This window comes from Cetorhinus maximus, chromosome 10 (genome assembly GCF_964194155.1).
Source record: "Cetorhinus maximus chromosome 10, sCetMax3.hap1.1, whole genome shotgun sequence".
NCBI classification, from domain to species: Eukaryota; Metazoa; Chordata; class Chondrichthyes; order Lamniformes; family Cetorhinidae; genus Cetorhinus; species Cetorhinus maximus.
This window is the reverse complement of record NC_135888.1, coordinates 80,467,471-80,479,504: the sequence shown is the minus strand read 5'-3', so window position 1 is coordinate 80,479,504 and position 12,034 is coordinate 80,467,471. Positions and strand designations below refer to the sequence as shown.

Below are 12,034 nucleotides of genomic sequence, written 5' to 3'. Positions count from 1 at the left end.
TCCAAAAGAGAGAGAGAGAGAGAGAGGGAGAAAGCGAAAGCCTTCAACCCTCAGCAGTGTGTGTGTGTTTCCTCTGCTGAAGACTTTCTTGACACCACCTGTGTCACTTGCAATCTCTCTCAAGTGGCTGGCAACCTTGCCTTGAAATACTTCACTCATTGTGCATTTCCAAAAGGTTTTGGGTATGTCTATCTGTTGCAGCCATTGTTTCATTATCCAGTACTTTGCAGTTTTCGTGTCTCTTCCTTAGACAGTTCTGACTTTCGATGGGTGTCTGGATTATAGGAAATAGCTCTCTCTTCACACTCTCCCGAGGGTGGTTTATTTGTTTCTCACCTACATTTTGAAATGTGGCCTTGCATTTTTAAACAGTTTTCTCTGTCTCCGTTCAAATTACAAAATGTTCAGTCAGTTGAAAATTGAAAAATCATATTTCCAAAGTTATAAGTGCCTAGTAACAACACCCACACCACAATTCAATGAGTTAGGTGAAGGATACAGAATGTGTGCATGATATATAGTTGAGTGAGGGAGGAGATCCCCAAGAAAAAGAGGAAAGAATGTAGCTTACATATAAAGTAAGAAAAATATCTTACCTTCACCTGAGAAAAAGAGTGTTTGAATTTCCAAAAAATGAATTAAAAGCTGCAAAAGTCTGTGGGTAACACAAGACGCTTCTGTCAGAGCATCCAGTGCTGAATTATTGACATTCAGAGCTGAATTATTCACTAAAATAATGAAACACTCCCTTCTCTAATACAGTTGCTCTGTTATTACAAAAGCTGTGCAAATAATTTATTTATGAGCTGGGAGACTGAATCTGATATAATTTAACCCGAGTTTGATAACCCAAATTTGCTAATCCAGTTAGATGCTGATGTTATCTGTTTCAGCCTTTTTCTATTCTGGTTTTGTTGGATTATAATTTTGATTTATGTGGAATCTTTCATCACTGGCTTCCATAAGGAAACTTGACCTCCAGTCTATTCTCATTGCACAATAATACACTTATGTCTGTTCCGTGCTTCATTGCATTAATGCAATTGCACTGTGCACAAACAATGTAACTTATTCATCCCACTGCATTAGTAGCAGCGGATGCTGTTAACGACATGCCACCAAGGGGACAATGTTAATGCAGCTCCTGAGGTACAGTTTTGATGGCGGCACTTCGTTAATGTCTGTAGTGAACCTTGCTGCAGCAATGTGCCAAAGGTCCACTTGGGCAGCTTGCACAAAGTAACATGGGGGGGAAATTTCTTTGGAGGTTCACCCGATTTCCTGCCATAACCCCAACAGAAACCCTTAAGAAATATAGTAAAACCTATAATCTAGCCGTATGGTAAGACATTGGGGTCACCCTTAAAAATTTCTCAGACTCACATTATATAGGCATTTACTTGGCACAATACTTAAAGAGACAGTCTATACATCAAAGTGTTATAAAGAAATCTGACTAACGTTTACTCCATTTCCTTCTGCTTGCCATTTCTGTTAATAATATGTGAAACCAATCTTTCAGCCAACATTCCAATGGAATAAACTTCTTCCTGTTCCCTTCCCTTATGTGAAATCCCCATGGACAAAATTCCCATTGCAGGGAATGGAAGTAGACCAAATCACTTCTCAACAATGCCCATCGTATGGGATCTCAGTGAATCAATCCCTTTCCATAGATTGGAATTCCAATGGAGCAAACCATTTTATATTCACTGATAATGTGCAGATTTTCTTTCCCTCCCTTTGAGCAGGCACGGCTTTTGTTCAGTATTTTTTCATAGCAGCACAACTGAGAGGTAATCGACACCAGAGCAGCATTGAACTCAAACTCCATGGCATCTGAACATTGTTATGGATGGCACACATTTTTTGTTCTATCTTTACAATACTGCATTGCCTTCAATTCAATCAACATTTGAAAAGTAACAGTACAATGGCAGAGAAGAATGTTAAAGGGAAGGGGAATGAATGGGAAAGTAGGGTTAGATTAAATGGTTCCAGTGAAGAACTCTAGTGCAGACTTGCTGGCATTAGTGATCTTTTCTGTGCTGGAATATTCTATAATACTATAAAGAATGATTTTCTGCAAGGCTTTTCCTCATCGCCTGCCTTGATTTTGGCAGATGATCTATGAAAAATCCAGAGAAGCAGCATATTATTGGGAAAACTCCTACAGGAACTCAACCCCAATGTCTTTGTTCAGTTTTGAAATGTAGACAGTAACCGCTGGGGTGGGAGTGATTCTGCATTGAGATGTCCTTGATGACAGGTAGCGCAGCAAAGGAATAAACCAATTTTTCCTTCAATATTAGACAATAGTCTATAGTGCGGGAGCAGTTATAAGGTAACTAAATGAATTTCATGCTTTCAACCTTTAGCATTGCAATATTAATAATTGAGCCATTTTGGAATATTCTAACTTCTTAAATCAGAAATTATCACTGTCTTTCATTGCCAGGGGGGATTATAATTAATTTTAAGCTCTGTACCATCAATGGCTCTCAAGATATCAACAATGAAACATGTCACCACTGAACAAGTCAATGCTGGTGCTGTACAAAAGATTTCAATCTTATTGAAGCCTATGGGTTTGGGTGCTTCCTTATTTGCAGAGCTCTGAGAACATGATTCAACAACTAGTGATGTCTAAACAGAGCCTTTACTTACAGTAGAATATCAGTCCACCTATACAACCCCAACCAATGTACCTTCTTCTCAGCAGCCCTGTACGTGGAGTGTAAATGAACAGCTTATTGCAAAGTAATGTTGCGGCACTGTCATTGGTAGCTGGAAAATGAACAGTTTCCCTCACAGAATAGATTGCCTCACTGTTGTGAACAGATTATATTTTTTTACCATTGCAGAGTGGCTGCTCAATGTAATGTTTTCATCCACAGCAATTAAATTAAAGAATGATGGACATGGGAAGGGAAACAGACCTACCTCGCTTGATCTGTTTCAGCTGCCTCTCAGCCTCATCTCGTTCACGAGCCAGTCGCTTGCACTAAAGAGAAAAAAAACAAATAAGGTAGTGCTTCAATGACCAGGTCATGTATTAACTTATTAAATTGATAGTAAGCATCGTTCTGCTTTTGACAACTCTGGCTTTACTCAAGCATCAAGGCCACGACATATCTCTGAAAATCACTCTGATCAAATATAGGCAGGATGAGGTATGTGGGCAGTGGTTGGATTGGAAGCTTACACTGTTTGTAATCTTTCCAACATGAAGGGTAACAATCCTGATCCATTTATCAGGGTTCTTAATGAGGCATGAACACTCACTTCTACAGTGCAATTGCTCTCCTCTTTGTGTTTGCATTTGCATGCTTAACTTTCTGTGTCTGGGTATGTGTAGATGTGTTGGGCTAAATGTTTGTGGTGAATATGCATGCTCTATGTACATGCTGGCTGAAGTTTTCTGCTTGTATGCCCACCAATCTTCCCCCCTGGTTGCACTGTAGCTGAGTGTACAATTTGTGGTATTTCACCACCACAAGACACTCAATGGAGTGTTGGATTAACAAAAACATTTTGTGTAACTTGTCACACAAAATCTTTTCAGATGGGCACTGGTGGCTTTCGTCTTTGAGGTTGTTCAGAGCATCCATCCTCAAATACCTGCACTGCCTCAGGATACTCAAGCTGGTGGCTTTAACCTTAGGGCTGGCTCAGCTATCCATCAGAGTTAGCTTAGAGAAATACCCAGCCTGATGCTGGCCTTGTAGATAAACCATACAGTTTATATCCGGACATTTCACTAGTTTGTATAATAGGCTGAAGAGAAAAGTGAAAGTAAAATTTCTCCGGGACTCCTGAAAGTAACAGAGTGGAAGCTATAGGAGATCCATCATCATCCATATTCTTTGATCCTGACTGACTGGCCTAGAAATGGAATCACGCTGCACCCATGTTAAAGGTGTGTGCACACTTATTCACCGATGGAAGTGCACTGCCTGCCCTTTTGGTAAAGGCTCCTTTGTAGATGTCCAGGACGTACATTTGGAACAAGTGTTATATCCTTGCAGGTACAGCTAGGGGTCTAACAACTATAAGATCAGTTTGTTCAGCCATCAGTTTCTTCAGGTTCTTGGCAACCAAACCACCAGCCTTCAAGGGAGTGCCGCAAGATTCCACTGATATGTTAAACTTCAACTATTTCACTTACCTTATTATGGTGTTGGATGGAGCAGGAACTCTTAGCATTCAATCAACCCAATTGTTGCTAATTTCCATTCACTTTCTAAAAGTCATGAACTATAACTTTCATGATAGCTTAGCAAGCATATTCAGTGATTACCTAAGTCATACAAACCAGGAAAGTCCCAGGAATAGTGCTTTGGTTAAATGATCTCAGTCAGGGCATTGTAAGGTTACTACAAAGTGTCAGCCTCAGTAGTGCCATTCTCTTCTTCTGAGTCAGATGGTTGTGGGTTAATTGCCCAATCTAATGTTTTAAGGATGTAATCTAGGCTGATGCTTCAGTGCAACACTGTGGGATGAGGCATCAAACTCAGGCTCCTCCTGCTATCTTAGGTGGACTCAAAAGGTCTCACAGCATTATTCACAGAAGAACAGGGGGGGTTCCTTGGTGCCCTGGCCAACAGTTATCCCTTAACCAACATTGGCTTCAAAATGCTTTGGGACATCATGTTGCCATGAAAGATCCTGTGTAAATGTAAGTCTTTCCCTTTTTATTACAATTGAGCTTGGTACCCTTGTATTCAGAGTATTAAGTGAGCCAGGGCCCCTACTCACTGGTTATTATTCAGAAATTTAGGTTGAAGTACACAAGTTATCGCGTTGACAGGGTCAGCCATGTCTGTGATGCTACCTCCAGTCAAAAAAACCTGAAGATACACACCATCACGGCTTAGACAGAGTAAAGGAAAGCATCAGCATTTATGGAAATGTAAGATGAAAGCAAAATACTGCGGATGCTGGAAATCTGAAATAAAAACAAAAAATGCTGTAAAATATCAGCAGGTCTGGCAGCACCTGTGGAGAGTGAAACAGAGTTAACATTTTGGGCTGAATTTTCTGGTTGGCGGGAGGGCAGAGCCGCGATCGGGTCCACACCGCCATTTTACGTGGGCGGGCCAATTAAGCGGGCCCAGCGTAATGCGTGACTCCCAAGGATAGCGGGAGTGGGTGGGCGGCGGTGGGAGTGCATTGTCCACTGGGTCCAATGGTGACCCGACGACCTGTTTATATGAAGCGCTGGCAGCCTTTGTAAGGCTGCTCACAATGTCAAGTGGAAGGGCTCACCAGAGGGCGACTGGTAAGCAGGTCAGTCCGGGAGGTAGACCAGCAGGTCAGGCTGGAGAGTAGGGCAGCGGGAAAGACCAGGCCAGAGGGTACGGCCTGTGCGCCCCTCGTTTTTTGGATGACTGCCTTGTTGCCCTCCTCGAGGAGGTGGCAGCACGGCAGGAGGTGCTGATTCCCCAGGATGGGAGGAGGAGGCCCCCCACATGATGAAACGTGCCTGGGAGGAGGTGGCGGAGGTGGTGAGCTCCCGTGACGTGGTGCGGCGCACCTGGATCCAGTGTCACAAGCACTTCAATGACTTGTTGCGCTCTGGCAGGGTGAGGAAAATGTTGGCATTGGTCACTTAACCCAGCAGGTGGGCTTCACCCCTGCTGCCCACCAACACCCCCACCCCCCCCCCACCCAAGTCTGAGTGTAGTGACTGCATGGAATCATTGACGGCATGTGTCCTTTGCTGGGTGGGCCAGCAGATATTGCCCATGCTGAGGTCAGCCTGAATGATGAGGAGATGTGTTTTGCCCCCGCAACATGTGACTGGTTTGGGGGCAACCTGGAGGAGCTGCATCTGGGCGCTGTGTTTGAACTGCAGGACATGTCCAAGTGAGGATGATGACATGCTGGGAGAGGAGCTTCAAGGTGGCGTGGCACCGATCGATCTGCTGTCCTCTGCCCTCCACGTGCTTGCGCCTCCTTGCTATGGAAGGTTAGACCGTGTGGTGCCTAATGTGATGTACACAGCATGTGGCCAAGAGGAGGGGGGCGGGGAACAGGCCTAGCATCTTTGTGTGAGTGTTCAGCAGCAGCGGGTGAGGAGGCACTGGAGCCCTGATAGGTCCCACTCTGGTTGGGGTGGGCCGTGCGCAGAGAGAGTCCATGTGGAATTTGTACTAATCAATGCTCTTCTCTCATTTTCAGGAGAAGAATGCTCATAACACAGCAGAACGTGCAAGGACTGGCGGCAGCCAGGCGCAGTTAGCCATTCTTAGCCACTTGGAGCAGGAGGCCCTTAATCTGGAGAGGCGCCATGCGCCCAGGTCCACTGGTGTCAGTGAGGCTGGGGTGCCAAGGCCAGGCATTTATGCCCAGCAGTGAGGTCACCATTGTCCTCCCAGCAGCCATGGCAGTGCTGAATGTTCAGTGATTGAAGTTTGCAACATGGCTTGACCATTACTTTTGGAGGGATGAGTGCATAATGATCCGGGGGACAGGGATGCACATTGACATTGTCTCCACGTTAACTGATCCAATGTCCTTGTTCTTCCCTCCAGCATCAGCTGAGGAGGGCCGGGAGGAGGAGCAGCCGATGCCCCTCTCACACCTGAGGGCCCTGAAGTCTCACCAGCGTCACACCATCACTGCGAGGCAGGGACCAGCGCAGATACTAGCACCTCGGTGGGAATTAGAACATCGGCTAGTGTCCCGGGGCACAGTGGTGAGGGCACTTCACAGTTGCTGGAGGAGCTGGCAGAGACAGAGAGTGTCCATGGCACCAGCAGTTGGGGGGCTGCAGGGGACCAGGCACACGCTCAGTCGGTGCCTGATGATGTGCCTCTGGAGTCGTCCGCGACACAGCAGGTGCAGGAAATGCGGCCGAGTGTGAGGAAGCATCTGGTGGAGATACATGAGGTGATGCTTGGCTTGGTGTCCGTGGTAGAGGAGTCTATGTGGACGATCGCCGAAGCAATGAGCCACATGTCCGAGCACCATGTGTCCTCCATGGATAGAGTGGCAACTCCCGTGGAGAGGCTCCTCCAGGAGACCCGTCAGGGCTTCCTGGGGATGCGCTCGGACCAGCAAGCCCTCACATCGGCATTGATCTCAGCTGGTCAGTGCCAGTGTGGAAGATGGTTTGGGCATCAACTTTCCCAGCTCAGTGCCCATCCATCCACGGTGGACAAGGAGGTCCAAAGTGGCCTCACATCAGTGCAGCAGCTGCCTGTCGTCTCTGCGGGCTCCTCTCAGGGCGCTCTGGATGAGGGTGGCAGCTCGTCCACCCCTCTCCCAGTGACCATAGCATCCAGTGAGGCTGCGACGACTGGGGAGATGCCAGCTGTGGAACTGGCAGCTCCCTCCCAGGTGGGGCCAGCACAGGCTCCACGGGCCAGAGGACGACCGCCAAGGTCATCGATGCCAACAGGACAGCAGAGTCAGCAGGCCGTCTCAGATGCCACTCCCAGCGAGGGGTCAGCACCAAGACGTAGCACCCAGAAATGAAAACATAAGGAAACTTAGGCACACCACGGGATTATCACTGGTGCTTTTGTGTTGGCCTGAGATGAGGTCCTTATGATTTGTTTTGATTTGTAACACTATTGTCTTTTTTTTGCATAAGTTTGTTTGCTTGACATATTAATTTCAGATATGTCACCATGGCTGAAGGTGCCTGTTTTCTTCTACATGTGGATAGTTTCTAAAAATGTAATGTGTGCTTTGTGGGACATTTAGCTTTATTATCAAGGCCCTTAGTGACTATTCCTAATCTGGCAGATTTTGCACTTAGGTGTCGAGTATGAAGCCTGTAGCCTAGGCTTGTCCTGGTGATCCATCTGTGGTATGCTATCTGAAGGTTCATTGGATTAAAGCCTCCCGGGTGTCCCTGCATCCCTGGAGTGTGCCTGGGTCAGCGTCTACCCCCTCAGCATTTCCCTGTGAGTGCTCATCCTCAAATTCACTGCTGGACTCATCGTGTGCATCTGCAGCCACTGCGTCGACATCTTCATCGTCCACAGCGTCCCCCCTTTCCAGCGCAAGATTGTGGAGAGCACAGCATGCAACCACTATCACTGACACACGATCTGGGGGGTATTGGAGTGCGCCCCCTGGGCAGTCCAGTGCATCTTGAGAAGACCAATGGCTCTCTCCACCACAGCCCTTGTGGAGACGTGGCTCCTATTATACCGCTGCTCAGCTTCTGTTCTTGGATGGCAGAGAGGCGTCATGAGCCACATTCTGAGGGGATAGCCCTCGTCACCAAGCAGCCATCCATCCAGCCAGGTTGGAGCACTGAAGAGCCCCGGCACCTGGGAGTGCCTGAGGATATAGGCGTCGTGGGAGCTGCCTGGGTACCTTGCACAGACTTGTAGAATCAGCATCATGTGATCACAGACTATCTGCACGTTCATGGAGTGGAAGCCCTTCCTGTTGACGAAGGCACCGGGCTTACCTGCTGGCGCCTTGATGGACACATGTGTGCAGTCTATAGCACCCTGGACGCAAGGGAAGCCAGCAATGGCCGCGAAGCCTCTGGCTCGGTGTGTCTGGCTTGCCTAGTCCCAACAGTAGTGGATGAAGGTCAATGCACGCGCCTGTAACCTGCTTGACACAAGTGTGGGCAGCTGATTGGGAGAAACCACAAAGGAGCCAGAGGCATAGAAGTTGAGGGCAGCTGTGACTTTCAGAGCCACTGGCATGGGGTGTCCACCCACACAGTTAGGGGAGATCTCAGGCCCTATCATCTGACAGATATAGTTGACTGACTCTCTTGAGAGACGGAGCCTCCTTCGGCACTGCACCTCAGACATATTGAGGTAGCTGCTTCGCTGCCTGTATACCCTGGCAGCAGGATAGTGGCGTCTTCTGCGGCCCCTTCCGCCTTGGACTACCTCTTGGCCTTGCGCCCTTTGTGCCTGCACCTGTCCTCCCAAAGGTGGCTCCCCTGACGGCTGAATGTGCACTCTTGGCCTCCTTCCCCTTCTAGCTCTCCCTTCCTCCTCAGAGGAACTGCCTCCAGTGGAGAGTTCAGCTCCCATTCCCAGGCTAAGGGAAGGCTTCCAGAAATCTGCAGGCCCAGAAAAGATTATTCACTGCAGAGTGCTGACCTGAAGGTTAGGAGTCCAGAAAAAGCAGCTGGTATGCGTTTTGAAGTACTGCAGATCACATTGGCAAGTTTCAAAAACTCTCAAAAATAAATATTTGACGGAGCACACTCACTACCCCACTGAGCCCTCTTATCCTGCCCATGGATGAGGTTTATACAAATGTGTCCTACCTGCTGCCCGTTGCCCCCATGCGCCGACTCGAAGATTGCACGGACGCCGAAAAATCGGCGTCGATTGATGAGTCAAGGGCCTTAAGTGGCCCGTTAATTAATGGTGGGCGCGCGTCGGACATCATCGCCCGCCCGCCCAACGAAATATCATGATGGCGCATGGTGATGTTGGGACGCTCGCCCGACATCACCGCGCGTCATTTTACACGCAGCCGTGCAAGGCCCGCCCCCACATGCCAGCTGGAAAATTCTGCTCTTTGAGTCCATATGACTCTTCTTCAAAGATAAAGAGAAGTAGAAATGTAATGGAGTTTATACTGCTTAAGAGGGGGTGGAGTAGGTGGAGCAAGATAGAAGGTCAGGGATAGGTGAGAGCTAAGGAGAGATTGACAAAGGTGTCATGGACATAAGACAAAGGAAGTGTTTATGGTAAAGACTAAAAAAGGTGCTGATAGTGGCAATAAAGGTCAGAGCAGCATGTGTTAATGGCAGAACAAGGGTCAGTGCTCTGTGAAAGCAAAACAGAAACCAGTGACAGATGACCCTGTGTGGGGGGGTGTGGGGTGTTGGGGAAAAAGGATAAAAATAAATAAATAAGATTAAAATTAAAAAAACAAAAGAAAAACAATTGGATTAAAAAAGGGGTAGGGATGGAGGAGAGAGCTCATGGTCTGAAGTTGTTGAACTCAATGTTAAGTCCGGAAGGTTGTAAAGTGCCTAATCAGAAGATGAGTTGCTGTTCCTCCAGTTTGCGTTGAGCTTCAATGGAACATTGCAGCAGGCCAAGGACGGACATGTGGGCATGAGAGCAAGATGGTGTGTTGAAATGGCAGGCGACAGGAAGGCCTGGGTCATGCTTGCGCACTGACTGAAGGTATTTTGTAAAGCGGTCACCCAGTTTGCTTTTAGTCTCCCCAGTGTAGAGGGAGCATTGGGAGCAGCAAATACAGTAGACCAAATTGAAGGAGGTGCAAGTGAAGCGCTGCCCAAAAATAAATAAATAAAGGAGTGTTTGGGGCCTTGGACGATAAGGAGGGTGGAGGTAACGAGGCAGGTGTTGCACCTTTTGCGTTTGTATGGGAAGGGGGTGAGGAGTTGGGGATGATGGAGACGTGGACCAGAGTGTCACGGAGGGAACAGTGCTTATGGAATGCTGACAGGCAGAGTGAAGGGAAGGTGTGTTTGGTGGTGGCATCATGCTGGACTTGGCGGAAATGGCAGAGGGTGATCCTTTGAATGCAGAGGCTGGTGGGGGGAAAAGTGAGGACAAGGGGGACCCTACCCCTGGTTCTGGGAGGGAGGGAAGGGGTGAAAGCAATGGTGCGGGAGATGGGTCGGACACGGTTGAGGGCCCTGTCAACCACAATTGGGCGGAACCCTCGGTTAAGGAAGAAGGAAGACATGTCAGATTGGCCGTTTTGGAAAGTGGCATCAGCTGAACAGATGTGACAGAGGTAGAGGAATTGAGAGAATGGGATGGAGTCCTTAGGAAGCAGGGTGTGAGGAGCTGTTGTCGAGGTAGCTAGAAATGTAGCCCAGCAAGAAGGAAGGTTTTAAGGGAGGAGGCAAAAGGGAGAAAATTGGTAGAGGAGAAAAAAAGTCATTAATTGATTTAAGGAGATTGTCAACAGTCTTTTATCAATGCATGATGATATCATGCAGCTATCTCCATTTAGTGAAAACAATTGCCAATACTGGATTATTCCCATAAATAATCTAGGAAGTCAATGCTTTTCTTGTTTTAGAAGCGTCAATACGACTCCATTTATATAAACTCGGCAACACATTGTTTTGTAAAAATCTGCCACTTAATTGACAGTGGGCACCATTACCTCTAAATTTTCACATGAAAGCTACGATACATACAGTATATTACACAAGAGTCTTGTTACAATTCCGACACTTTCAACATACTTAGCTGTGGTCACACCAAAAATGCATTTTCCATAAACAAACCCACATATACTTCACTGAAATTTGCAGACTTAGAAGTGACATGAAGGAGACAACACAGTACTTTTTGACTGTATTATGCACTGGACACTATTTGGGCTGTCCATCACATTCTTCTGTCCATTTGACATGAAGAAATATTAATGTCTATAATGTGACTGAAAATTATTTTTAAAATAGAGTTCTAGTGGGGTCTGTGTCTATGGGCAGAATTTTACATTTGGTGTGCCCAACACGCCCAATACGCCGGAACGTAAAATGACATGCGATGACATCAAGCGTGCGTCCCGACGTCATCATGAACTCGCGCAATATTTCATTCGGCGGGTGCGCACCGGAGTCAGCTGCACACGCACCGATAATTAAAAGGCCTGTTAAGGCCATTAACTAGGTAATTAAGTTGAACTTTACGCTGCCCGTCCAACCTTACGGTTGGCAGGTAGGCGAAAAGGCAAAGCGGCCTTTACCTTTTTTAGGAAACCTCATCCGTGGGCGGGATGAGGTTTCCTAAAGCTAATACTGATGAAATAAAAACTTTATTTTGAAAATAAAATAAAAACATGTCCCATCTCATGTGACACAGCCATATGAGGGGACATGTTTCATTAAATTTTTAATGTCCTTATATGTTTTTTTAAAAAGTGCTTCAGTTAGCTGCCTCAGGGAGATTGAAGCGCTCTTTCACGTGCACGTGCGAAAGAGCACTGGACCCAACTCTGCCTCCTCCCCCCGCCCGCACAGGTAGCACTCAGCGCTACCGTTCGCGATCCACGCAGGGCGGGCCTTAATTGGCCCGCCCACGCAAAATGGCGGTGCAGAGCTGAT

General features: G+C 47.2%; 1 protein-coding gene across 2 annotated transcripts in view; it reads right to left on the bottom strand.

Annotated features, from left to right (window-relative positions):
* shtn3 (shootin 3) overlaps nucleotides 1-12,034 on the bottom strand; it is a 136,215-nt gene that overhangs the window by 111,392 nt on the left and 12,789 nt on the right. For both annotated transcript variants that reach the window (XM_078550673.1, XM_078550674.1), the window contains exon 2: nucleotides 2,944-3,004. In XM_078550673.1, the coding sequence (XP_078406799.1) occupies nucleotides 2,944-3,004 (61 nt within the window). The remainder of the gene's footprint in view (nucleotides 1-2,943; nucleotides 3,005-12,034) is intronic.